Genomic DNA, 27,982 nt, shown 5'->3' with positions numbered 1-27,982 from the left:
CATACCCTTATGCACCCCTACTCACTGCACTCCACTGGAGAATTTATGAAGACCACTCAAAGCACTGAATTTAAACCAATCGGATTATTCTGCCACTAGTTTAACACAGACATTTTACTCCCATTTAAGACACCTACCTTTTTCCTTCCTCCCATCACCCCAATCAGTTGCTAGTAAAGACTGTGAGAGACATTCTGATTTTGTGCACCAAAATAAAACCATGGGGGCTTCCATATAACAAGAATTAAACTAGGCAAGATTCAATTACAGGGTTAAATTAGGAGATGCTACAGGCCGTGGTTCCTTACAAGCTCCCAGGTATTAACTGATCCAGGGTTATCATCTGTGCACAGGCAAGAGCCTTGCCGTGCAGCACATAGCACCAAGCAGCTAAGTACTTCAGTAGGGCTGCTTTTAGGATCAGCCTGAAACGCTGAGATGGCTTCCTATGAGAGAGAGGCAGATGGTGTAACAATGCAAGAGCTGGATAAGCAGGCTCACAGTTGTGTTTGGCAACCACCGAAGACCTATACAAAGTGAGAAGCCCTACAAACAAAGCCGTGGATATGCATCCCCTTCCATCAACTCCTCTTAGGTTTCTTTTGCATAAGTTCATCAAGGGAAAAAAAAAAAAAAAGAAGTTACTTCTTGAATGCAAAAAATGCCTAGCTACTTGGAGATACTGTTGAGGACTAGGAACTACAGCTCTGGAAAAAAAATATCGTATAACAAGAATAAAATCATTTCCAATGCTTAAACTTTTCCTCTATCTCCAGAAAAGCAGTAGAGAAGAAACTGTGAGTCCTGCCGCCTGCTGGAATTGCCCTTTCATATACTGCTTCTGCTTATCCCTGACCTGTTCTCTCCTCTCCACTCCAACCGCCCGGCTGTGGGCTGCTGCACCATCACCACATCAAAATGCTAAAAGCAGCAGGATTGTAAGAGGCTTACAGGTGTCTTGAAACTTACTCAACAAACTTTGCTCAACGTATTGATCAGCATCTCTCAGCAAAAAGCCTCCAGAAAAACAGGGCACAGCATTTAAAGCGATCACCACGATCTCCAAACACAAAAAGGTTTGTAAAATCGTGACTGCACATGGACAGCAAAAGAAGCTGCTTTAAGGCGAAGACAATTCATAAGCCACCTCCCACCAGCTTCAAGACCTGACCTAAGAGAAGGGAATCAGTGTAAACATGTTTAAGTGGTGTTAAGGACAGCATATCTCCCTCAGCAATCACATCCGAAAGACAGCCAGGCTCCTGACAGTGGCTCCCCATTCATCACACAGCCACAGCTCCGGAGGCAAGCTGACTGCCCAGCGGGCCCAAGGGACCAGGCTGCATCTGTGTATCGGATGGTTTTGTAACTGGGCTGAGCAAACTCTTCAGAACCCACCCCTAGAGGAGATACAAAGCAACAAGACTTAACAGAAGCAAAATAACCGAGCCAGATGAAGCTTACACCTTCACTGGCTGTTTGAACTAAATCAGCCAAACTACAGCTGAAGAGGAGAGGACAAAAACTTGACGGGATCAATTCCTCCAGCTCCCTTACAGCAGCAGTTGCCATAGTCCTGTCTGCCCAACATTTACTTTGGTTGGAGTACTACATCAGATAGCTTGGGTGTTCAGTATGGAAAGAAATTCCACACAGACTTTTTGCTGTCCGATTTCTTTTCAGCACAATTCTTCTCCCACTGATTTAAGCCAGTAATGAACTGACAAGCAGTGGGAAAGTTAACAAGTGATGTGACAGGATGGTAATAAGTCATACCAGTAATGCTCAGTTCTCAGAACAAAAGTGAAATTCATCAAGGTATTTTAGAACAGCTCAGAGGCTTCTTGACAGGAAGATGAAACTAACAAATATGCCTCAGATTCTGAAATTCATGGAGATGTTAAATGAATTTAGCTTTCTACCATGTCACTTGGACTTCAGTCTGGATCTGTTCTCCCCCACAGGCGAAGCAAGCAGCATCCTGACTTCCTGCAACAGCTCCAGTGTTTTTGCCATCTTCCTCTACCTCTCAGCACCATCCATCTCCTTTGCAAGACACCCAAGCTGCTGCACACAGGGATGTCCAGAGCACTGCATCTTCTGTGGAGAGCCAGGTAAATTACCTTCCCATTTCTGGAGCAGAATGAAGCACCTAAACCAGAGCTACTCAATGAAAGTAAAGTCCATTCATCTAAAAACAGCTGTTCAAATACTTCCCCTACATAGACACAAGTTCAATTTACAATGGTAAACCTGATCCTTATCTCACTATTATTCCTTTTTAACCCCATTAACTACTTCTGTTTCTGGACATGTGAACAGAATCCAGAAGATTGCCCCTGCTACCACAATTCACAGATCTTGATTACCAATCCTAAACCAAAATCAGAAAAAAAGGTTCCAACCAATTAACAAAAATGCCCAGCAAAGTACGTAAGCCTCAACAAGACCTCCACAATCCTTCTTAATCCAGGGGAACGCTATCTAAACCCAAGAAAGCACCACTTGTGTGTGATGTCAATATATGGCACTCCAACTTAAAATTAAAAAAAAAAAAAAAGAAAGGACATGGAAAAGGCTGCTAAGTATTTCAAGCCAGAAGACTAGTGAAAACAAGGGTGACTTAGGCAATCGCTTAACGGTCTGTATGTTGCATGTTCTGGAAAACAGCAAGTAGGTTCCTTCCACTAGATTCTTAGAATTCCAGTAGTAAGAACAACAGATACTGCAAAACTGTTGCCATTAAAACAGGAAGGAAATGCCTGCAGATTAAAAATAAAGGGAAAATTATCTAGCATGCTATTAAGAGTAGGTCTGTGAAAGAGAAAAGCTCCTTCCTGGTTTGTGTTCTAACCAGTCCTCCAGCTGGGGAAGAAAGGTATCAAACTGATCTCCCAGATATAGTTATTGCACCAAGTATGAGAAATCATGAAAAGCTAACACCACTATACCATTATTTAGGCAGGTGAGAAGATTATATACAAGGAATTTAAAAACAAGGCTTGAGAGAGGGTTAAAAATTTAGTTTATTATTATTATTATTTTTTAATTATAGTGACTTGAAAATTCAGAGCCCTCTGCATGCTTTTTCACAGTTAAGACTAGATAGCATCCTATCGATTTAATTCTGCACCTATTGGCATGCTACTCACTCTTCCCCACAAAAACAGTCCTTCAGCAGCACAAATTGCAGTGCTAGCCCTTCCAGTAACAAAATCATTTGTAGAAAGCTTGTTGGCAAGTCTCTCTGTGCTGGGGCAGCTGACTGCAATTTAATGAATAGGTCAGAAAGGTTACGAATTTGTATGTTTGTGAACAGTCTGACAGTAGAGTTGATGAATTTAGCATTTGCTAATCTCCAGGGTGCCCGGGCAAACTCAACCTCAAAGAGAAAGGCAAAGATAACAGAATCACAGAATCGTCTAGGTTGGAAGAGACCTCCAAGATCATCTAGTCCAACCTCTGCCCTAACAGTAACAAGTCCTCCACTAAACCATATCACTAAGGGCTACATCTAAACATCTTTTAAAGACCTCCAGGGATGGCGACTCAACCACCTCCCTGGGCAGCCCATTCCAATGCCTAACAACCCTTTCAGTAAAGAAGTTCTTCCTAACATCCAACCTAAACCTCCCCTGGCGCAACTTTAGCCCATTCCCCCTCGTCCTGTCACCAGGCACGTGGGAGAATAGACCAACCCCCACCTCTCTACAGCCTCCTTTAAGGTACCTATAGAGAGCGATGAGGTCTCCCCTGAGCCTCCTCTTCTCCAGGCTGAACAACCCCAGCTCCCTCAGCCGCTCCTCGTAAGACTTGTTCTCCAGACCCCTCACCAGCTTCGTTGCCCTTCTCTGGACTCTCTCAAGCACCTCCATGTCCTTCTTGTAGCGAGGGGCCCAAAACTGAACACAGTACTCGAGGTGAAGCCTCACCAGAGCCGAGTACAGGGGGACAATCACCTCCTTAGACCTGCTGGCCACACTGCTTCTTATGCAAGCCAGGATGCTGTTGGCCTTCTTGGCCACCTGAGCACACTGCTGGCTCATATTCAGCCGACTATCAACCGATACTCCCAGGTCCTTCTCTGCCAGGCAGCTTTCCAGCCACTCATCTCCCAGCCTGTAGTGCTGCTTGGGGTTGTTACGCCCCAGATGCAGGACCCGGCACTTGGCCTTGTTGAACTTCATGCAGTTGACCTCAGCCCATCAGTCCAGCCTATCCAGATCCTCCTGCAGAGCCTTCCTTCCCTCGAGCAGATCGACACACGCACCTAACTTGGTGTCATCTGCAAACTTACTGAGGGTGCACTCGATCCCCTCATCCAGGTCATCGATAAAGATATTAAAGAGGACCGGCCCCAGCACTGAGCCCTGGGGGACACCACTAGTGACCGGCCTCCAACTGGATTTGGCTCCATTCACCACAACTCTTTGGGCCCGGCCATCCAGCCAGTTTTTAACCCAACAAAGCGTATGTCAGTCCAAGCCACGAGCAGCCAGTTTCTCGAGGAGAATGGTGTGGGGAACGGTGTCAAAAGCCTTACTGAAGTCAAGGTAAACCACATCCACAGCCTTTCCCTCATCCACCAAGCGCGTCACTTGGTCATAGAAGGAGATCAGGTTCGTCAAGCAGGACCTGCCTTTCATAAACCCATGCTGACTGGGCCTGATCGCCTGGTTGCCCTGCAAGTGCCGCGTGATGACACTTAAGATAATCTGCTCCATGAGCTTCCCTGGCACTGAGGTCAAACTAACAGGCCTATAGTTTCCCGGGTCTACCCTCCAGCCCTTCTTGTAGATGGGCGTCACGTTTGCTAGCCGCCAGTCGACTGGGACCTCCCCTGATAGCCAGGACTGCCGATAAATAATGGAAAGCGGCTTGGCCAGCTCCTCCGCCAGTTTGCTCAGTACCCTCGGGTGGATCCCATCCGGCCCCATCGACTTGCGTACATCCAAGTGTCGTAGCAGGTCACCAACCATTTCCTCATGGATAGCGAGGGCCACACCTTGCTCCCCATCCCCTTCCACCAGCTCAGGGTACCAGGTATCCAGAGAACAACCGGTCTTGCTGCTAAAGACTGAGGCAAAGAAGGCATTGAGCACCTCAGCCTTTTCCTCATCTTTTGTAACTAAGTTTCCCCCCGCATCCAGTAAAGGATGGAGATTCTCCTTAGTCCTTTTTGCGTTGATGTATTTGTAAAAACGTTTTTTGTTATCTTTAACGGCAGTAGCCAGATTGAGCTCCAGATGAGCTTTGGCCTTTCTAATTTTGTCCCTGCACAGCCTCGCAACATCCTTATAGTCCTCCTGAGTAGCCCGCCCTCTTTTCCAAAGATTATAAACCCTCCTTTTTCTCCTAAGCTCGAGCCACAACTCTCTGCTCAGCCAGGCCGGTCTAGTTCCGCGTCGGCTCGTCTTTGGGCATGTGGGGACAGACCGCTCCTGAGCCGTTAAGATTTTCCTTCTTGAGAAGTGCCCAGCCTTCCTGGACTCCTTTGCCCTTCAGAACCTAAGTGACAGGGCAGTGCTCTTTGGGTATAACCAGCAGGATGCATTTCCTCTCAGAGTTGAAACACATGGTAAAAGTCCTCAAGCATCCACACTAGATTCGGCTGTGCAAGCACAAGCCATGCTGTCCAGTAACACACACAGAGCAATCACAACTGTTAGATGTTAAAATGATAAGGGACAGCCTAGGATTCACTGCGTGATCTGTTACTCTTATTCTCAGCCCTGCTGCGACCTCCTTTCAGTCAAGCCTGGAAGCTACTGAGCTACTGTTTCCTTTTATTTAAGGGCTCTTCACTTCTTTCAGACAAATCTTAATCAGACTGTCAGAGAAGTGCCAGTCTTGCACAGCATCTGGATTCACAATGGAGGAAGTAAGAGACCAACCTGGCAGAACCACATTAAAAAAAAAGTCAGACAATTCCTCTTACTATTTCTAGTGAAAATTTAAAACCCAGAGATTTTCTAATAATGGCACATAGACAACATATCCTTTATTTTTCTCTTGCTCAGCAGCGACCAATCAGGTGGATGGAGCAACAGCTTAAACACACACTTAAACCACATAGATCAGTGCTACCAGCTGCTACCCTTACTGATTTATGATGCATTCCATAGATGCACAAATGAAAAACACCATAAATTAAGATTTTCTTCTGTTACCATTGCTCCTGTACACTCAAATGAAGCACGAAACTCACATGCACCTCCTACCAGAACTCCAGCCACGTAAAGGAACCACAAGTGCCAACCTACTCAATGACTTCAGCTTACACTGGGCTATTTCACTTGCATTTTCAAAAAACAACCCCGTTTTTCAGAATACCCAGAAAGAAAAGCAGGCTCCATTCCTTAAAATCTGAGCTTTGTTTAAACTCTTAAATTAAGCTTCAGTCATACTACCAAGATGTCATACAAAAAAACCCTCCAAACACATGGCAGACCGGGCCAGTCCTTCAACTGCACTTACGAACTTTTCGAGCTTACACATACTGCCCTTCAGCATCCTCCCAACAGTCCCAAACATTTGAACTCTAAGAGCAAGTTGAACTACTATGGTGCTTGAAAATCCACTACTTCATGTGTTTCACTGTGGTATTTCATCAGACATTTCATTAAGTCCTTCTTACACAGTTCAAAGCAGTCAGAAGTTCAGCAGCTAATCTGAGAAGGATCAGAGAAAGGAGTGTGAAAATTGAAATTCTACTTTAAGGAGAAAGAGATCATGAGTAACCATGTACTTTACCAGGACACCTGTTTCTTTCAGCTTCATGCATATGCTGCTATCTATAACATAACCAAGTTACAGCTAGCAGCCAGCAATGCTATTGTTACCGCTTTTCAAAAGCTAGATTCCTCCCCCCCACACCAAGTGAACAGATTATGCTGTTGTTGCTGGACTGCCACTTTTGGAAAAAGCCTAATATTAATAAACCTCAATGCCTCTAACACCTACTCTCTTCTTACCGCTCATTCAAACTGGAGAAGCTCATCAGAATAAAAGGTTAATGTTTTATCTTTTTGATTAATCGTAATGGCAGAGAGTCCAAACTCTTTTGCATGTCTACAGGTATCTGGGACCCCTGAAGTTCTCATCTAGAATTCATTTTAAAATCAAAAACAGAAGCATCACCTACACAATGCCATAGTGCCTTCCCTCTTCTTAAACTGCATGTGCAGTTGTCTGGTCTGCACCAATCCAGATTTCAGACTGTGCCAGGCAGATTTGAATGTATCAAACTTACCATCAGTACTAGGTAAGCATTGAAAGGATGACAAGTTTTTAAAATAACAAGGATAAGAGTGGACTTACTGGCTAAAAATAGTACGTGTTACATTAAAATCTTCATGCTATCAACAGGTCAAGTAAACCAGGTGCTTCAGCAGAACTAGAGAAAACACAAGGACATAATCTACTATAGAAATACAGGCACATACACTGGATGCAGGGAGAAGAAGAAAAGATTGTATTTTTACAGAATAAACTTAATAACATGATACTGCACTACTTCTAACAAGAAGATTTAGAACTGTAAGAAATGTGCATATGGCCGGTGAAGATAAGGGCCCCTCACAACAAGCTCTGTGTGCCTTGCGGTCCTGCTTCAGGGACTGCAGTCCAAACTGAAACTGTGGATTCAAGCTGAGGGAAAAGTTGCATGTCAAAACAGAACGAAACACTTCACTGTGGTAAACAGCATTTCTCATGAGATCTTTAAACCCCAAGAGGAGGTGGGAGACAGGAGCTTTCTCCTAGAGGAACTCACTCAGACCTTCTTACCACTTAGAGGCACATTTTTACAACTTAAAGGACTGTTTGGTTTCAGCAGAAAGAAGATCAGCTCTCCTGACCTGGCTGAAAGTAACTGCAGACTGCAATTTAGACTCCCATAAAAAAGATCAAGTTACAATATTAACCTTTTCAATTCACAAACAACAAGTCCTGTAAAATTTGGCCCTCCTCTGAGATGCTATGCAACAGATGAATAAAAAGGGAAATGCAGGCAGATCTAGTAATTCTCATTAATTGCAGGAAATGAACATATCCTGGAAGGAAACAGCCCAGCAGAAGTACAGAAACAGGAGAGAAATAGCCACCAGACATCACTCGGTTTGCTGGGACACTAAGACTGCCGTCTAAAGTAAAGAATTTCCTCAAACAGAACAAAAACCAACCAAACAAAAAAAACAAACAACCACACACTGACTTGTTACTTAGCTTTCCACACTTCTGGAGTATTCAAGTGGGGAGAGTTTTGTAGAGATGTCGCAGTAGTTCCACTTCCATTTAGAAAGCTCTCTGATTTCTGATGGAGAAGTCAGCTGCCTGGAACAACCAGTACCTTTCCATTATCACCTATTTCTACAATGGCCCTATGTTACTGAAGAATCAGAAAACATCAGCACACTCAGCACCTTTTATGGCTTGGCGTATGTCAACTTTCCTAATACAAACATACACAGTATGCTTTGTTTTTTATTTTTCCTCCTGGCTCAGGCTTGCAACAGGTTTAATGTTCTGGTCTAACCCAGAGAAACAAACTCTCATTTAAAGTCTAAGGATGAGCGCAGCGCTTTTGAAACGTAAGTGTTGTACTCTGATAGACCAGCACTCCCAATACCTTACAGAATACAGCCCTGCAAAGCTATCACTGCATCCCAATAACCACAGCACAGGTATTTCACTAGTCAGACAATTCAGGAGCTATTAATTTCCTCCACATTGAACTAGAGCCTTTGGGAAGTCACAAAGTCTTGCGGTATCTTTCAGCCCTCTCTGAAGTAGAAGCCAGGTGCATTTGGTGTCTGCTCTCATGTAGAACACATCCATCAGACAGAGCACACAACATCTGGCACAAAACCTCCAGCTTCCAAGTTGGTTAACAAGAACTTCCAATCCATGTGCGTGTAACATTTTTTGCAGTTAACATAAAACATCGGATTGTTTCAACTTATGTCTTAATTGCTTCTAGTTGTCCATCAGCTGTTCTAGCAAAAAGAGCGGTGTGAAATTTTATTTCTTACCTTAAACACAGACTTTAAGGTACATTCTTCAAAGAAGTTGAATAGCCCGCAACATGCATTTCAACATCCTCGACAAGCATCTTTTATTAAGTTACTTTCCTATCAGACTCACGTACTTCAAACTGAGACCTGTTTGTTCTCACCCAAGACACACCGGTCCAGACTAAGACTCCTCAGCAAGCATCTTAAAACAGAGAAGTCGTGTAGGCTTGAGAGCACCATTGCCTGAATTTTCTGTATCCCAGTATTAACGAGCTAATATACTAATAATGCACTAACACGGTAGTGGGGATGCAACGACTTCAGTTTATTTTGTTCTATGCAGTTTTGCTACAGGCATCCCTAAAACTGGTCTAGGCTTACAAAACTGGCTTCAGTCCCTCAAAATTGATCTTCCCAAACTTTGCTGCAGGACCCTTTTGAGCAGTTTCACAACATTTTATGATAAATTGTGATGTTTTGAACAAAAACAAAACAGAGAACCTCAGCAATACACTTAAGAGCCGTTTCTGCAGAATATTACTTGAAAAAAAAAATCACAGAAAGTGAACCAAAGAAGTCTTAACACCTGCCATTATTTTTCCTTGATACATGAGCACTCTGGATTGTCATGTTGTACTTCCTTCAAAAAGAAAAGCAACCTCACAAGGTGGGTTGAATTAGTATATGAAAGCATTGTAAACCTTCCTCACAGCAGAGAAAGGGCAGCCCAGAGACTCTCTCCCTCTTTGAAGGTTTTTTCAATTCAAGCAGTTCTTGTCATTTCAGCTAGCCTAGGTTTAGTATCCATCAACAAAGGAGTGGTTTTTAGGAATTTAGAGCAGTGAGATGCATCCAGAATAAAGACTGAAGAATTAAGTTGTTGATTAAAAGGTAGCAGATACACTGAACTTAAAAAAGACACCAACCACCAAAAAAATACCCCCAGCCTCTTCTTCCCCTGTCAGTTGGCTTCCCCCAGTTCTCCCTGCCCCGTGGAAGGCCGAGGAGCCCAGCCTCAGCTGGCAGACAAGAGAACAAACCAACCCGATTGCGAGAGACCTGGTAGCAATTGCATCACCTGGCACAAGTTATTGCTAGACGACAGTAAAGAAGACAAAGGGTGCAGAACATCCAAAGCGTTCACTTTGTTAGCAGTAACTTTATGAGCTTAAAGCTGTGTCAACTACAGGTAGGCAATGTTTGCTGTGGGCTTGCTCCCACGTTCCCCATGTTAACAAGCTGCATTTAGAGCTTCTTCAGAGCTGGGGATCTACCAAAGGAAACAAAGAGCAAACAAGTAACTTTAGTTTTACCTGCCCGCAGTGCAAGTACAGGAATTCACTATTTTGTGTATTGCAAGCCATTTTTTTGGCTTTCTAATCTGCCTGTAACGACACCCTAACTTCTAGAAAAGTCATTACAAGCCCTGTTGGTGCATCTTTCAGTTCCTTTACAACTTGCCAGGGAACAAGGTCCCATATTTTCCTCGAATCTTAGCATTTATCTTGGTGAAAAGAAGCAAAACCATTTCTTGGCTTCCTGCGATGCGCTGATTTTTCTTTGCCTCCGTGCTCTCTTGGCATCTAACCTAAGGAGCGACCAGCAGGCCGCCTAAGTTAAAGCTGCCGACCAGTCGGGGCAGGTGGCGGGTCGTGCGGCTTCGGCTTGGGGCAGGTCCCGGCCAGGAGCACACCGCAGGGGAGGGGAGAAGGAGGAGGGAGAGGAACAGAGCGGGGACAAACCTTCGTCCTCAGGGCCTGATGGATGTCTGCCGCCAGCTCCCCTTTCCACCACCGCTCCTCCATCCTCGTTCTTCCCATCCAACCAAAGGTCCGGAGGAGGCTCGGGGGCGCTCTGCCGCCAGGGGGAACAAACCGGCCGAGGCTCTTGCCGCCGGCTCTTTGCCCTCCCCGGGGCCCCGAGTCCCCCCTCGGTGCTGCTGCGGCTCCCCCAAGCCCCCCGCGGGCCGGGAGCAGCCGCTGCCAGCCGCCGCCGGGGGGGCGGAAGCCCCGCGGCCGGGGAGGGGGAGGGGGGGGAGGAGGAGGAGGAGGAGGAAGAAAAGGCGGTGGGGGTGCCGCTGCCCCCCCCCGACGGTGCGGCGCTGGGGTTAATTGGCTGTAATTAAGAGGCGGCCGCCGAGGGGGAAGCCGAGCCTCTGGGAGCCTTGGGGCTGGGTGAGGAGGGCTGCCTGGGAAGCGGGACACGGAGCTTCTCCCGTTTCAAGCCTGTGAATGCTCAATAGTACTCTCGGTGTTAACATAAGAAATGGGTTTTGTTCTCGTTTTATGAGTCTGTGTTCAGCTGCCAGAAACTTGTAGACCGCACGTTTGCTTGGGGCTGAAAGTGAGCTCTTCAGACCAGATCTGACAGGAGCACAGCTCCCTGTCGGGCCACGCAGCAAGGTTTGCCTCTCCCGGTGACCAGCAAGCAACTCCGACCTGTTCTGATGCCGAGCTGGGACCTGCCAAGGGATGCACTTCCCTCCTGTCCCCATACCTAAGCCATAACTTGCATCTCCTGTTTGTGACAGGTCCCGTCCTTGACACACAGACAGAAGGACGCTGACAGTAGCTGCAGATTTGTCGTTTGCCTTCAGCCCAGCCTGGCTAAAATTTCAGACTGATAACCACTGCTTTGCTCTGGGGGCTCGTGGCCCACCATCCCTCCCAACCTATTCTATACCAAAGTCTCTCTATTGATCTGTTCAGGATAAAGAATTTCCTGAGAAATTTCACCAGGCCTAGCAGCAGCTTTCCCATTTAAGGAAATGAACTCCAGTTTCAGAATTATTATTATTTAAAATAAAATACGCAAATTGCCTGTCATTCTACACAGGATTTTGCAAAAAGAACCTCACAAAATATTTTCTTCATTGCTTTCCAAAAGAGAAGAAACAGAAGAAACCTGCATGCTTCATTTAAAGTAAATATTTGTGTTGATTTTAATGTTCCTGGGAAAGTATTTTTGTGATCAACAAATTTGTTGACCAATTCTTCTGGTGAAAACATACCGTGGTTGTTTATGGTCTATTTTCTGGCTTGTCCCCTGCTGTAAAGGAGGAGCAATGAAGTTAAGTGGCAACAGCTATTAAACCTACAGATAAAAGCTGCCACCAAGTGTCCATCAGAAATAATTTTCCCCTATTTTCTTTCTAGTACATCAAATTGTCCTGGTATCCCTTAAACAAAGTACTTGAGTCCCTTAATTTAAGCAAGGACACTATTTTTTTCTCTTTTTACTTGAAACTGAACACATGCTTAAGAAATGTGTTGCATAACACTGAGCATTTCCTTACAAGTAATCCATTCATAATTCATACAATGTATTCATTTCCTATAACTTTTTCACATCTGTATTATCTCAACATAATTCTCAAGTTTATTCATGTTAAATAATTAATTGATATAAATTCTTCAAAATAAAGTTTCAATAATATGAACATAGTATGGATTTTCAAATATTCTTTACGTCCCTATCATCTATTGCTTTAAAACATTTTAAATCTAAATTATTTAAGAAAATCTTTAGAGATTCCATTTAAAAAAGAAAATTGATCCCTATAATGCTGGTTTTAATTTACCAGCCAAAAGATTTTATTTTTCAAGATTATGGCCCACATACTTCACCTGTTCCAATTGAAAATTAATTATCATGCATCAAAAGTGTTCTTCAGTAACTGCATTGATAATGAAAATTGAAACAAATAATGAATCGAGTTGGTTCTCCTTTCTCTAGCATAGCAATGTTAGTAGTGCTCAAATAGACTGCCTTGCTGATTTAAAAAAAAAAACACAACAAGTTTATTTGGTATCATAAACTATGCACAGTAACAAACTCAACAGAACAGTAGTTCTAGGATTGATAAGAGCTCAGGCATAGCCTTGAACCTTGGAATTGCTTTATTTTGAAGGAGGGAGTGCCAGCAAGGCCACGTACATAAAACAGGGAATCCAGTACTATTCCATTTGATAGTCAAACAATCTGCAGACATTATACCATAACTTGACTTGTTGATATTCTAAAAATTGGCTGCAGTTACAGTATACTTTTTCAATCCAAGCAGGATCATTCAAGTCATCAAAAAGTTCTGATATAACGGTACAGTTTGGGTTAAAGTACAAGCTATAGCCACATCAGAACTGTGTTTATTAAACTTTCAAGTGTTTTAAAAGACAGACTGAGCAAGATCAAAGCAAAATCCATGAGGGCTCCTAAAGTAAATAGGCTTACATAGAATTTATATTAATTTAGAGAAAGTTTATGTTAATTCATCATCATTAATAAGTCAAGGCTAAGTAAAGCACGGGTACAAAGACAGTAAGGCTTCATTGATGTAAGCCTAGTTTCAAATCAATGACATTGAGTATTGAAGACTTTTTCTCTAAAAAAATAAACAGTTTAACTCGAGCAGGTCAGTATCTTCACCACTCTTCCATTGTTCTGAACGCTAAGACAATGAAATTTGTATAAAGCTGAACAAAGCTATCTGAAAATAGTTAAGGACACAACCTTGAGTTTGCCAGAGTGTCTCAGGCCACCTGCATTTTACCTGCCAGCACAATAAGCTCAGAATAGCCAGAGGCTCAGTTAGGGAAGCAACACCATGGAAATGCTGCTGCATTGCAGAGAAAGTGCTGAGAGATGCTAAGCCTGCATCAGTAAGGAGCTGGGGTGCTCTTAGTTGAGCCTATGTAGAAAAAAGGTGCTTCTTAGTCAAGTCTTACATGCAATACAAACAGTACCAGCTCACGACTGTACCCGTATCAGGGAGGCTATGTGTGCCCAAAGGACATCTAGAAGCAACTCAGGCCAGTTAGCTCACCCCCCCACCTGCTACCAGAAGCAAAGACAAGCTCCTCTAGTGCCTATTGAGGGGACCAATGCCAGCAGGGATGACCTTGTACCTGTCTAGGGCCCAACACCCCCACTACATATTTCCTTTCCCAGGTGAGCAGCCCAGGTGGTTACTACCCAGGTGCCTCCCATTTCAACAGGATCCCAAAGCCAAGTTGGCTCATCAACAGCTTGAGCACTAATTTAAGTCAATTTAAGTGCTCTCAGTGGAAGTATATTCTTGATGTTGAAAAAAAGGGATCTTCCTTCTCTCTGATTCTCCATGTCTCTCTATCTTTTCCTATCCTGGTTCCCTTGTTCCTTTGTACTAGTCCTGTCACTCATCACATGTTTTCACTCCCTAACGTACTTTATTAAGTCTGTTTTTTCTGTTAGGCTAATCTTTTGTAATTTTAGTGTTATATGTTCTATGAGAAGGATCTGAAGCCAGTACTAAATAAGCAGCAAGAAGGCACAGCCAGGAGCAGTGAGATAAGCAGGGCTTCTTCTTTCAGCAGCATTAAACTGTTGTGGTGGGACTTACAGAGAGGGGCCCAAATCCACTCTGTCCTGTCCCTTCCCAGTATGAGCACTCACGGGGCTCAGCAGAGAGGGGCTCATCTAGCAAAAGACACACAGAAACAAACAAACAAACAAACAAAAAAACAGTGAGCTGCTGCCGGGTGTGTGTCCATGCCAGGCTATTGAGCCTGTGACAAGACAAGGAAAGAACAGCCCTTTGGGTTCTATTCTGATACTTGAGGAAAATACTGCTGCTCTTTCAGACAGTTTTATTGACCAGCCTTTAAATGGCTGCTGAGTTTTCCTTCCTGCTGGCACAGAGCGGGACAGTGGCTTGCTTGCAGCTCTCCTGAGGGTGCTGAGATCCATGACTTCATGGGCATGATGCCGGCCGTGGGTAGAGGCTTGTGGGCCCTCTGCTTCCCAGCGGCCTGCTGTACCTCAGTGCTGTGCCCAACAACTGAGGCAGAACCAGGCCCCCTGGATTTCCCCTGGGACATGCTAACTGGAGCACCGGGATTTCCTCATTCCTCTTCCCAGCCACTGGTTTATGTGGCGACAGGAAACTCAGAATTTACCCTCTCTTGCAGAAGTCTTCCGCTTCCTGACCTGCCTGTCAAGCGCCCAAGGACACTGCCTCTGCACCACAGGTTTGCTGAAAAATGCCATGAGGAATCTCAAGCTAACTACAGGGTTATAATAGGATGGGACAAGAGAACCATTATCATTTCCCCACAGTAAAATCCCTGGTGCCACATTTGGGGGCCAGGCCAGGGCCTGGGGGCAGCTGAGGCAGGAGCGCTGGGGGCTCAGGGCCCTGCAGTCACAGGCCTGTGATGTCCAGATGTAATTTGGCAGCTTCTGCTGAGGGACCTGGGTCACTTCAAGTGCAGAAATGTTCCTTTGGCAGGGGCTGGTGTTACTTAGCAAGGCAGCATTGACACAATCTGGAAGAAAAATGCCTTTTCTGTCTTTTGCACCGGGGATGCTCACTGTTGGGTTAACTGGTCTAAATGGGCACGGCAAACCCATGTGCTAATAAACCTCATGATCCTGTTGTGTAGACAACCCCACAAGGGGAAAACAGGCTCTGGGAGACCGAGTTAAGGGATCAGAAGCAGCATCAGACAGTGGGGTTTATCCTGGGACTTGAGCTCTCCCAGTGCTGAGTGCTTCCCAATTTTCCAATATTTGTGCAGAGTGCTGCAAAATAACAGCTTTGTCTGAGCTGAAAGCAAGCCTGACCCTGCAAGGTACACCACTGCATGGTGTTGGGATGGACATGGGAAGGGGAAAGCCCTGTGGTAGCAGATACGAGCTCCTCTGGCAGGAAACTTTTTGCCACCATGGAGGGGACCTGGGCAGGTGTGTCACAGCCACGTCTGTGCTTGTCTCTAATGAGCCACAAGATGAACCTGCTGAGCCTTTATTGCTGAATGAACACAAAAGGTAGATGCTGCAGCTACCTTTCCTCACCTCCTCCTGGCATGCTGAATGCCCAGAGGGACTCACCTGTGACAAAACTTGGAGTAGAAGGCAGCAAATGGCAGTGCTGGTGCTCACAGTGCAGGAGGCTATTGCAGTGTAAGAGGTCTTGCATGAGGGTGGTAGATGCAGATGGCATCCTGCCTTGGTCAGCGTGTTCCTCCCTCCCTCCCTTCCTCCCTCCTTCCTGACAGTATCTGCCCATGTGTTTGCTTGGCCAGGATGTTCCCAGCTCTGCTTCCCCTGGGATGGAGGTGCTGGGAACTGCCTGGGCTGGAGCAAGCAGCCTGTGTGGGAGTGGTTCTCTCCTGCGAGAGCTTGGCTGTGAAAGCCAGAGCTCTTTATGTGGTGTTTTTTTCCAGAAACTCCTGGAATATTTTATTCCTGGAATAAAATTTTGTTAATCCCAGCCTTAAAAATAAATAAATACAGTTGCCTGGCTGGAGGAAAATGGAAGCACAAACCGAAATGCAGCCTGAAGATGCCGAAGCAAGCCAGAATGTGTTATTTTTGAAAATCTCTGAAGCCTGAGCCAGTCACTTTAGGAGAGGGGGGGAAAAAGCCCCACATTCAGTGTTCCAGTGGTCCGCCTTGTGATGACCCAGTCACTTGCTGCCTCGCCAGCTGCTCTTCCCTCCCTCTTCTCCTGGGGAAACAGGAGGAGGGAAGCCTGCAGCTGCTTAGAATGATTCTAGTGCAGGATTGGGCTGAGTGGAGACATTTTGTTCAGCATGCAAGTTGCTTTGTTTGCTTTTAAGGCATGCTAAGAGGAAATTAATCTCTTTCACAGAAACCTGCGCAAGAGTGTATCACTTCAAACACTCATGCTTCTTTCACAGAAATAATTGATGCATGGTATCTGTAAGTGATTGCAGCCCAATGGGAGGTTAAATAATCAGAGCAAAATTAATACAGAGGAAGCTGTTCCTCTCCCTTTTGCCTGCAGTATATGAAAGGGCTGAGTTTTCCCTCGTGAGTCCTTGATGACAGCAGATCTGCAAGGGCTGGGGCTAAGCCCTGCAGCACAGAAGCCACACTGTGACCTGGTGTGGTGGCAGGGGCAGTTCCCAAGGGTCGGTGTGAGCATGGTGGAGCCAGTGTTCCTGGTCGGCAGGGAGGACCTCAGCCCCAGACTGAAAGCAAGCTGTATTTTACTGAGCACTTAGCGGGGGTCAGGGGGTTTCTCTGTCATTTGCATTTTAATCTTCCAGACATAGAGACTCATTTGCAAATTTTCTTTTTCACTAGACAAAAAAGATGCTTTGCCAGTTAATAACTCCCATTGCTTCTCATCAGGGGAAGCCAGCTAGGGGAAGCCCTCAGAGGACTGATAAGGGGAAATGCTCCCTGCTGGGGCCTTCTGAGATAACAGAGGACAACTGGGAGTTTAGCCATATAGGATGGTTGATGGTTCAGCTGAGCTAACTCCTGACTGCTGCTTTCCTTCCATGTTCCTCTTCTCAGTCTAGGTCCCCACAATGCTCTCCCATCCCCTCCCAGCTCTGGCACCTGCATTGCACCAAGTGGAGTCACCTCAAACCCGCTGAAAAACTAACCTGCCTATACATCAGAAAAACAAAATCCTTTTGGGAATAGGTGACATATTGAATTGGGGGGGGACAGGACTGCGGAGGGGAGCACTCTCTTGGCAGCAGTCCCGCCACCTCCCTCAGGCTGCCTTTAACATGGTGCTGGGGAGCTGTGTCAGGGCAGAGACTTGCGGGCACGTTGGCTCTGCCCAAAATCTGTCCTGGCCCCAGCTGGGCTCCTGGGCTGTGAGGGTGGGAGTGCAGGGCTTGGCGCTGGGAGAGAAAGGCAGTGCTTGAACTGCTGCTGCCTTCAGGAAGCTGCCTGCAAAATGCACCCCAGGACATCCTAAATGACAGTCTATAAAGTGAAATGTTATCTGAGCAGCCACTGCCAGGGAAGGGACACCTGCCAGCGAGGTGAGCAGCTTCAGGGGAATGGACAGATCCTATTCTTCCACCTTGCAGATAGTCTTGGATAGAGAGCAGAAAAGTGGGGTCCTTGGCTTATTGGCTTTGGAGGGAAGAGATATTCTGTTGGCACCTGGCCCTATGAAATCCATCTCTAAAACTAAAAGTGTCTATGGAATGTGTAGCAGTTCTGAAATAACTTCTAGAACACTGCTTTATTAGTATCAAGGGTATTCCAGTATTTTTGTTCAGCTTTATTTTTATAAAATGTATTTGAAATTATTTTCATAAGATGTAACACAATTACTGTAGTTCACGAAAATCATGCAACTATTTTAATTTGTAAAAGTAAGATTTAAAAAAAAAAAAATCTTAATTTTTTCTTATGGACTACCCCTTCAGTGCCTGAATATGAAGATTAGAGGAGCTGGAAATTCGTATGAAGTTTAGCGAAGTGATAAAGGAGCCAAGAAATATGAATGTGGAAACCAAGAAGATGCATCTGATAGTGAGGAAGTGACTCCTTCCATCTGGCTGCTGAGATAGCCCTCTGTTACAGGGTGGATTTGACATCCTGGGGCAAGGCAGCCGAATGGGCAGCTTGATAGCAGGAGAACTCTTCTTGCTATGGTAATAGCAAATCCTTTTGGAGCACATCCCTGTATTAGCTGATGTTTGGGTTGGAAAGGAAAGCAAAGGTCAACATAGCAAAAGCAAAAAGCTCAGCTTTTGACTTTTCTGCCTCTTATTTTTTAAATACCATTTAGCACCAAGACATTGATTTTAGAGTATCTGTAATATTGACATACAAAACCAAAAAAACAAAGCATATCGGTAAGACCAGAGTCTGTGTGTAGCCTTAAGCCCTTGAGGAAGATCTCAGCAGCACCACAAGTATCTCCTTCCAGCAGAAGCTGCCAGGGATGAAGGAAAAACTGGCAGGAATCAAGAAATGGGTGTATTACTGAAGCTGTTTCTGTAGTGAAGGTTCATGCTGTCTCAGAAAATTCAGTCCTATCTGCGAAGTTCCCTCTCTGCCAAGGGAAGGAGGCTGGCAAGTATTTGGCTTGCACAGCCAAAGTCTGTCTCTGGTCATATCTTATCAGTGCTCGCCTGAAAGCCAGCGCAGGACCCCAGCACCACTACGAGCAGCTGAAATCTGAGAAATGCCAGCAGTGCTCGATGCAACAAGATGTATCTTACCAGGAGTTTTACCTTCAGCCTTAAATGAGCTCTCTCCTGTGTGGCACGTCCTGTTTAGACTGGATGCCTTTGCTTATTAGTTTTGATGAGGCTGAGAGTTACTGGCACTTTTGTAACAGTAGCTGATAACTTCCTGACTTTTAGGAAGCTGGTAAAGTGTAACAAGGCTTATTGTTGTTATTATTATTATGATTATTATGATTATTGGGGGTGGGGGGCAGAGAGGCACTGATACAATCTCCAACATCAATGGCACTTAGGAGCTCAGCTTTCAGGAAATGATTTTTGATCTCCACGCTTTATAATAATACAATAATGAAAAAGTTCTGCACCAGTACTTGAGTTACACGTCCTTGGCACGTTTGGATGGTGGTGGGAAAACATAACGGGTAGCTTCAAGGTTTAGAGACTCATGAGGTTACTTAAAGGTTGTTCCTACTAATCCTGGCACACCCTGTGGACTAGTTGGTGACATCAAGTAAATATCTAAGGAGCCAATACAGGCTGTTAGCGCGAAAAATGTGGAATGATATAACACCACACATGTCCATGTACAGGCTACACTTTGCTGGACTGAGGTTGCATCCATTTCCTATTTTTTTCCCGATGGATTTGTTTCTCGCTCTATATTTCATTGAGATAATCTTGATCAGGATAGATCAGGAAGCCAGTGAATAAGCTGTCTGTCCAGTAGGGGTCATAAAAGAGCCCGTTTTGTTCAGAGTAAAAGATCTGCAGCCATACTTCATCCTCCCGCTTCAGAGAAAGGATGGTTGATCCAGAGGCAACGTCGTGGTTCCCAGTGTTGGCGTCGAAGGTCTTGATCCGGTACTGCCCGTTGTGGACCAAGCCAATGGCCAAATGTTTGTTGGCCAAGGTGATATCATAAGTGAAGTAGTAAATACCTGGGATGCTGCATATAAATTTCCCACTGGAAGCGTTGTAATGTCCTCCTTCGTTCATAAGGATCCTGTCAAATTTGATGGGCAGCCTTTCCCTTGGGTAGCTTTTGGAGACAGCCACAGAAAAGGCAGATTTGGCTTTGTTGGCATTACAGGTGCAGGGTCCTGGCATGCCAGTCTCACCCTTGTTCCCTTTGGGTCCTTTCTTTCCCGGTGCTCCATTTTTTCCAGGATTGCCCTTTAAACCCTTTGGTCCTCGTGGGCCTGCCTTGCCGATAGCTCCCGCTTTCCCCTTTGGTCCTGGCTTGCCTGGGTTTCCTGTTCTGCCCTGTGGACCTGGAAGACAAATAACCTTATAAACTTTTTAGTTAAATATGGCGAGTGGAAAGGGATTATATCAATTTAGCAGTATGTTTTCATTTGGGAGGAAAACCTTGCTAGTGAGAATCCCGATGAAATACCACCTGGGGCGGGACGTGTCAGGACTGATTAACCACATTAAGTAGCTGGCATGATAACAGGACTCGGGAGCAGGAAAGCCTGTCCTCTTTAAGGACCGAAAGGCTGGTTCAGTTATCTGACTCACTTGAGAAAAAGGAGTAATAAATTATAAAGCTAGCCGGGAGAAAGCTTTAAATCTTTGGGTTTTGAAGGAGCTGGATGGGTTTGTGAAGCTTTTGGAAACTAGCTTTGAGCAGATGGGTACATTTAATCTTCTGCCTATTTTTTTTTACATTTAACATGAAACTGTGTTGTAAAAAAATGGATTCTAGGTGTAGAAAAATGCCCAGTTTAGCTGGGATCTGGGCCAGTTGTGAACCAGAAGACACCTGGTGCAGGGACTGCCTTGAGATGGGGAGCAAGCTGGGCTCTGTCACAGTGGTGCTGAAACTGCTGGTGAGCCCTGAGCGTGGTAGTATCTGATACAAGAAAATTTCAGGGGGATTTATTTTGTGTCTCTTGATCTGCTGTAGCGACAAGATTCAAATGCAGCTGCGGCTGGAAACTTGTTCTCCAGAGTCTGTTTTGGGGGTGAGAGAAGATGCAGCATTGGTATGGTGGTGTTCTGCTGAGCCAGGAGGGCACTCTGGGGTGGCAGCGGGAGATCAGCGGGTTCTGACTCCTGCGGGTCCTGATGCTCACAGTAAGGTCTGAGCTAAATGGGAATCCCACCTCAGGATTAAACTAGGGTTGACATTTGCTTTGATTTAGGTGGAGCAAGGTCAGAGCAGTGTCTGCTACCCTGTTAGAGCGCTCTAGGGAGCCAGTACTAAATTTTTGCTTCTGAATTTGTTTCCCTTGAAAGCAGCAATCCAAGACCAGCCCTGTGTCTCTTGGCTAGGGCGCATGTGTCAAAACAGGGAAAATCTCCCTCTGGGGGAAAACGTGCAATATTAAAATGAAGATGGTAAGAATTACATGCAGCATTAAGACTCTATCAGCAAAAATATATATTTTGGAAGGTTTTGTCATGGTGTTTGGGATGATGCTTTTGTATTTTATTCTTATTTCCCAAAGAATTTCTTCCCTCTTACCTTCATCACCGTGCTCGCCTTTGTCCCCGTCCTTGCCATCCTTGCCATCTTTCCCCGGGAAACCCATCCTGCCGACCGTCCCCGGAGCACCGGGAGCACCGGGAGGACCGGGGGGCCCGGGGGGGCCTGGCAGGCTGCACGCCAGCTGGGGACCCTCCTGCAGCGCTGCCTTGGCAAAGCCCCCGAGGATGTGGTTTGCCACGCAGGGCACGGTCCAGAGGAGGAGGACAGCAGAGATCATGGCGCAGCCTGTAGAAATGAGATGGGGGCGGAGATGTGCGGGGAGCAGTGGGTGAGGGCACGGCAGTGTCCCCTCTGCCAGGCCTGCGTGTTGTGGAGGCTCATAAAAATGGAATGTTTTTTGGCAGGGCAAGGAAGCTGTTTGTTTTGGAGGGATGCAAATTCAAGGCTTTTGCTCAGGGAATTTTCCAGGTCTGAGCAATATTTTCTTTTCAAACTTGCTCTTCTCTAAACTCCTATCCATGACCACCCATCCTTTTTCCTGCTCTCCCACCTTTCTCATGCTAATGTACCTGGCAGCTCCAGCTCCTCTCTGAAGTCTGTCTGTGACTGTTTATCTATGCGCAAGGAAGGACTGGGTCAAGGTCAGAGTCAGAAATGATGTCTTTGGCCTCTCACACAACCTCCCCAACCCCTTCACTGCTCTCCTCCTTTACCATTCCCCTCCTCTTTGCCCTTCCCTTCTCTGAAAAATAAGCCATTGTTTTAAACATAGAATATAGCAAGGGGGGATTTTCTGGAGCATCCTGGGCTCTGCCTTCATTCACAGGAGGGTGCTGGGCCCCCTGAGCTTGTCTGACTCCACTCGCGGACGGGAGGAGGGTGTTCTGACAGGAACTGATTTCTGAACACAGCTATTCCCATGGAACTCCCGGTGATGCAGAGCAGTTATCCTGCAGTATAATCTCCCTCTGGACGTCTGTGTGTGGAGCTGTTTGCAAGGAGCTGTGCACAGAGCAAGCCCTCTGCATCTTGAAGCAGCACTCAGGTGCACTGCCAGCTGAGAGAAGATTCTCAAAATCAGGCTGATTGACACGAGCTCATCTTCGTGCACAGCCTACCTGAGACCAAACGCTAGAAGAGTTTAAACTAGAATTTGTGTTGGTTCTGCACATGGTTACAGCTGTAGTTAAGAAGAGGATTTCCCCTGTGTCATCAGTTTCTGGCTACCCGTGGGTGCAGTGCTCGTGCTGTTCCCTTCCCAGTTCTGAAGGATGCCGTGCACCTGGGGGTGCCCCAGCTGGGGGTTTTCCCCCTCCCTTTGCCAGCAGGGGAAGTGACAGCCATGAGCTGTGGGTGCTGACCGCGGGCTGCGGCAGAGGCTGATGGGGTTGGGCTGTTTCCAGTGGCCTGGGTGTAGAAACGAGCTGGTGGCGGGTGAAAGGCTTCCCCTGACCCAAGCTCTTTCTTTGCGCTTCCATAGTTGGAGTAACCCTTGAAATGAAGCCCAGAGCCTAAAGCTGCCCCTTACAACTCTGGCCAGTTCATTGTTTGCTCAGTAGCTCTGTGATCAGTCAAGGTGAAGCCAGAGGAATGTTTTAAAGGTGTTAGCCACCTGTCACTTTGGTACAACTCCTGTCCCCCAGGCTAAGAGATACACATGCTTATACGATGGCAAAGACTCCTGTGAAATGCAGTCTGTCCCTTACTGCAGCCACCCTGTACTGTAGGAGGCTCTGAAAGCCATCCACTTGTGTGGGCATTCTTATCACATCCTCAAGTCCTAAACGAGCTGAACACAGAAGCAAGGCTTATAAAGCAAGAAAACTGCCTTTCATATATTTCTTTGTACTCTGGTGCTGGAGTAAATTTACAGCTAAACATAAAAGTGACAGATGGAGGAGTTGTGACATCCCAAACCTCTCATGGGCCGTTTGGTCGGGCAGGGTCCTGCTTGGTGTCAAGGCAAACAGTGGCGGGCTTTGGCTTCTCTCCAGCGTGTTCTGCTTAACTCTGGCACTGGGAAGGAGGTGTTCAAAGCACCGTACGCATTGCACGTTGCCTTAGTGCTCTCCCTCGCTATCGGCTCCTGAAGGGGTGGAAATGCACATTACATGCTCCAAATCCAGCCAGCAATATGCGACACGTTAACGCTGAGTGGGAGCCCCCCGTCCTGCGATCCGTGGAATTAGGACCCTGCGGAGGAGTGGGAAATGCAGAACAGATCTCCGGGCTGGGGCTGCCTGCTGAGCCGGTCTGTTCTTCTGGTCTCTTCCGCTTTTCTTATACCCAAGTTTATTTGCTGGTGAAAAGTGTTGGTTTAATGGCCTTGTGAGACCCAAACAACAAACCGGTATTGATGTGGACAGCTATATAAAGACTTCTTGCTCACAGAAAGGGGAACAAAGTGCTAAAATGCCTGCGGAGCAGGGAGATCCTAAGGGAAGCTCCATCCCCACTTCCCAGTAACCACCTCAAATGGGGCAGAAGAGAAGGGAGAGGCGTTTGGAGATGGATGACACTAATTAGTTGTGGCAAGGAGATATTTTGTTGTGGGGCATAACCAAGGGGGTGGGAAAAAAAAAAGGTGGGACTGCTTCATGTAGAGGAGAAATGAGTACGAGTGAGCACAAGGCAGAGGGCAGGGCACCTTCTCTTAACCTTTCTTAGCGCAAGTACTTCTGTTTACCCTCAAATAACCCCAGTAGTTAACCCAATGGGATAAAACACAAAATACCCCGAGGCTAAGAGGTTTGTAGAAACAATACTCGAGCGGACGGGGAATATTTGGCTACCTGGAGCAGTGCTCTGGTGCAGCTCCCGAGTCAATGGTAATTTTTGGCTCTGCAAGACCTCTTCATCCCACACCACAGCAGTGTGTGTGGGGTGGGAGCATGGTCACATTCACAAGAGAATCTATAAATAATCTTTTAAAGAAATCTCTTTGAAAGAAAACAAACCCCATGCTGTTCCACCTTAAAAGGAAAATTGCTCTTCAATGCAGAACATATGATGAGCTCCAAGAAGCAAATTGGAAACAGATCAGCATCTTTCCTCTCCTCGGCACAAGCAGTAGATCTGGCACTGAAGACCAAGCAGCACAGTTTCAGCTGAGATCTTGCTGTTATAGTAACATTTTAATTAATGCCTTTTGTAATAGGGTCTTGGAGACTTAATGGCCATGACAAATACATGGTGTGTGGGTCACAACCCCCCACCATGCCCTGGAGGCTATGAGAGCTGGTGGTGGAGCGCTGCTTGGGTTGGAGACAAGTCAGGGGTGGATGTGGTGGAGATGGTGGAGCTGAGTTGTTCAGAGGTAGAGCTCTTGGAGGAAAGACCCTCTGGGCTCCCAGGTGCTGGGCAGGCTCCAGGCTGAGGCCCCAGGTCCTTATCCCAGCTGGGTCGTTTGTCTTCCAGCCTCTGGGCTCTGAGAGAGGCTCCAAAATGTACTGTGAATGCAGGAAGCCTGAGCTGGAAGGATGCAGCACAGGCAGGGGGAGTGACAGGTGTCCATCAACTGGGATTTAGATACAAGGATTCCCTGTGTCCTTCAGCTGAATCCACAGAAATTGTTGCTGTGGCACCCAGGGCATCCCCTGGGGCCAGTGCAGTCCCTAAAATAGTGCTGTGGAACCCCACGGGATAATTTTGGGGGATGTTTGTGAAGAAGCAAACTGGGAAGGAGATGGCTTTAGAAAGTGTTCACTCGTGAGTCTTAAAGCTGGAGCATGGCTCTACAGAAAATGTGTCAGGCTTCTGTGGCCCGTGGAGCATTTCTGCGAGGGGACTGCTGTCTAATGGCTTTTCTGTGCATGCTGCTTGTCCCCAGAGCATCTCTGTCACGTGGGAGCCCCCTCCCCAGGAGCTCTGTCCCCACAGGGCTCCTTGCAGACCCTGCTCCTGATTGCTGGCTTGCAGCAGCTGGAGGTGGCTCACAGAAAGGAGCTGGGGGGGACACATCTCTCGCCGTGTCCCCCTTTGGCTGCTGCAGCATCCCTGCCCTGAGTGCCTGCTGGAAGCCCCCGTGCAACCACTTCTATTGCCTGAGCTGTTTCTGGAGATGTATGTGCATTTAAAAAGGGCATCTGCAAGAAACAATTTTGCCTATAGGAGTGAGCCCCAGGTGCAAAGGAGCAGCTGTAGCTCCTGGTGTTTGTGGGGCGGCTGGGCTGAAAGCACACCGGAGGGAAAGCCCCAAGGGTTTGCCAGGCGTGGTGGCCAGACGGTGGATTTTGGCCAGGGAAGCCACCTTGTGCAGTTCCATGCACCTCTGCATGGGGAGCAAAAGCTGGAATACATGCATTTAATTTCTGATACAAGCTGATGAAGTAGCTATAGCAGATACAAATTTGATTTTTTCCACAAAGTAATGTCAAAGGAGATAAAGGGAAGTAATGAATCTCCTGCACCCAAAATAGCATCACCTCCTCCGCTGCAAGCAGCTGCAGTGCCTGTGCCAAGCCTTCCCCAGCCCCAGGACAGACCCGTGGCACAGCAGCTGCTGCCTGGTACCGCAGCGAAGGGGGAGGCTGTGGTTTCGGCTGGGCGAGGTGGGTGCTCCTGCTGGAAACCCGAGGAATGTTTCCTTCCCAGATGGTTTCTTTTAACTTCCCGCTGCTGTCTTTATGGATTCCTGTGCAGGCACTGGAAACCTGAGTGCTTCATCAGTTAGACCTTATTTGGTAATTTTCCCAAGTTAAGGTTAAGAGGAGGAGGGAAAAGAAAAAAAGGAAAAGTGAACTTACTCACCCAGGCTGATCTCTTCAGCGAGATCTCGACAGGCGCTGGAAGCCCGCACAGTTTTGCTGCTGTTTTGCTGCAGATCGCTGTCACACAGCAGAGCACAGAGCCCGTCCTGCCACGACAGCGTCCTTCTGAGGGTGCTCTGCAGTCCTCACTTCTTGGCTCTTTTGTCTTTATTAATGTTTTACCCCGTTTTGCATGTATCACTAGCTTCCTGCAGCAGCTCTAGGCTTTGGCTCCACTTTGCCAAAGGCATAGTTTTATTATTGTGTAATGGGTCCGAGCCTCTTCCTCTGTCACGTGGTGTGGGCAGAAAGCTTTACGCACACATGGCTGGAAAGCTCTCGGTGCCTGGGGAGCCTCTCTCCTCTCTCCTGTGCAGTCTGGGAGGAAGGCTCAGGAGTTTGCCTGGGCCGTTTCTGGGAGGTTCTGCCTCTGCCATAGCCACTGGCCATACAGGCAGAATTTGTAAGGGTACAGGGACTGAACCAGGGAATAACGTAGAAGCTTGGTCCTAGAGCACTTGCAAGGGAAGCAGATCTTATCCTGAGGGTGGAAGCTCACTTGTTGTGTCTAAAGTAATTTAGACAAATCAGTAAGGGCAGATCATTCCAGGCTTGAAGTAAAAGACATCACCATGAAGCAGCAGCTTTGTAAATATGAGTTTTGAGAGAAGACAGCAGATGCTTCACAAGTGCCCCAGGTGGATGTGGGAGACAAGACGTGGAGACCTCGACACCAAGATGTTGGGGCAGGACCGTTCCTGCCTTTGGAAAGGGTGAGGGCTTTGTTTTAAGCTTGCAGAGTAATTGTGAAGCCCTACCAGTTGTTGAAGATAGGCAGTAACGCTGGAAGTGGTGCCTGAAATGGGCGTTGGGCCACCGTGGGGTGCCCAGCGAGTGGTGCCAGGAGGGCAGCGGTGTCCTGGGGCCGTCCTGTCCCACCGGTGCTTCTGGCTGCAGGCTCCTGCCCTGCCCAGTGCCTGGGACAGGCGTGTGCTGGTGGCTGGGCTGCAAGGTCAGCCAGCAAATGTCTTCTGCTCAGTGCAAGTCCTCTGAAGTACTCCACAAGCTTCGCTCCTTCTTATGCCAGAATTCATCCTTAGCAGAGCTCTTTTTTTTTTTTTTTTTTAAAGCTTTGCCCTGAACTTGCTCTCAGAACACGGTTAGAAAGGTTTTAGCTGCATTTATCTGCATTAGAGACATAACATAAAAATGAAGTGTGTCTGCACTTCGCTTGGTGAGCTGCAGTCAGTGAAGCTGCCCTGGAGGGGCGGGGATGTCTCACTGACGGAGCCCAGGGCTGCTGCCGTGATGTGCTGGCAGCTCAGGCACCAACACACAGCACAGCAGTGTTGCACAGCATCATTCAAATATTATAAATATATTATAAATATATTGTCCTTGATGGGGCCCTCTCCCCCACACACAGGACCAGCTTTTCCCACCCTGAGTGGCTTTGCGCTGGGAAGTCCCTGGTGCAGGAGCAGCCACGTGCAGAGGAGCCGTCAGCACAGCCAGCACCAGGAACGAACTGAGGTGGAGAAACCCAGCAGCCCTGCTGGGAAACGCGAGGCAGGACTGAGGCAGCTGCAGCTGCTGGGGGTTTGAGGCAGCGAGGGCCTGACCTGCTTCGGTGGCGTGGGGACGCTGCGTGGGGATGCTGCGCCCGCCGACACCGAGCCCGGGCCTCAGGCGGCTCTGCTGGCGAACGTGCTCGGCAGCGCTTCAAGGAATAACTGCACTGCCCGTCCGCAGGGAAACACAGCAGCCCCGGCACGTGGGCCTTGGCTCTTCTTTGGTTAGCTGGACACTGCAGGGAAGCGTTACAAGAGATGGTGTCAT

At 47.0% G+C, this 27,982-nt stretch overlaps 3 protein-coding genes across 9 annotated transcripts in view; 1 reads left to right on the top strand and 2 right to left on the bottom strand.

Moving 5' to 3' along the window:
• CCNJL (cyclin J like) overlaps window positions 1–11,148 on the bottom strand; it is a 28,319-nt gene extending 17,171 nt beyond the window's left edge. Inside the window, exon 1 of one of the 6 annotated variants that reach the window (XM_083798126.1) lies at window positions 10,757–11,148. In XM_083798126.1, the coding sequence (XP_083654252.1) occupies window positions 10,757–10,834 (78 nt within the window). In that variant the 5' untranslated portion in view covers window positions 10,835–11,148. The other 5 variants (XM_083798121.1, XM_083798124.1, XM_083798122.1 and 2 more) reach the window with 5 other exon arrangements.
• The window catches only part of FABP6 (fatty acid binding protein 6), an 80,912-nt gene extending 61,802 nt beyond the window's left edge, over window positions 1–19,110 (top strand). Inside the window, exons 9-10 of the transcript XR_014572196.1 lie at window positions 1,965–2,114; window positions 11,545–19,110. The gene's annotated coding sequence lies outside the window, so the exon portion shown is untranslated. The remainder of the gene's footprint in view (window positions 1–1,964; window positions 2,115–11,544) is intronic.
• Window positions 18,569–26,583, bottom strand: C1QTNF2 (C1q and TNF related 2). Of its 2 annotated transcripts, none has more exons than XM_083798132.1 (3): window positions 26,141–26,583; window positions 21,432–21,680; window positions 18,569–20,232 (listed from the first exon to the last, which is right to left on the bottom strand). In XM_083798132.1, exons 2-3 carry the CDS (start codon window positions 21,670–21,672, stop codon window positions 19,619–19,621), a joined length of 855 nt encoding a protein of 284 aa, XP_083654258.1. In that variant the 5' UTR covers window positions 21,673–21,680; window positions 26,141–26,583; the 3' UTR covers window positions 18,569–19,618. The 2 variants fall into 2 exon arrangements, with proteins under 2 accessions (XP_083654258.1, XP_083654257.1); XM_083798131.1 differs by having other exon boundaries at window positions 26,145–26,564.
• Between the last annotated feature and the right edge of the window lie 1,399 nt (window positions 26,584–27,982).

The sequence above is a fragment of the Anser anser genome, assembly GCF_964211835.1.
Source record: "Anser anser genome assembly, chromosome: 14".
Lineage (NCBI taxonomy): Eukaryota > Metazoa > Chordata > Aves > Anseriformes > Anatidae > Anser > Anser anser.
Note: the sequence above shows the minus strand (reverse complement) of the source record. Positions and strands in the feature narration are given on the sequence as shown.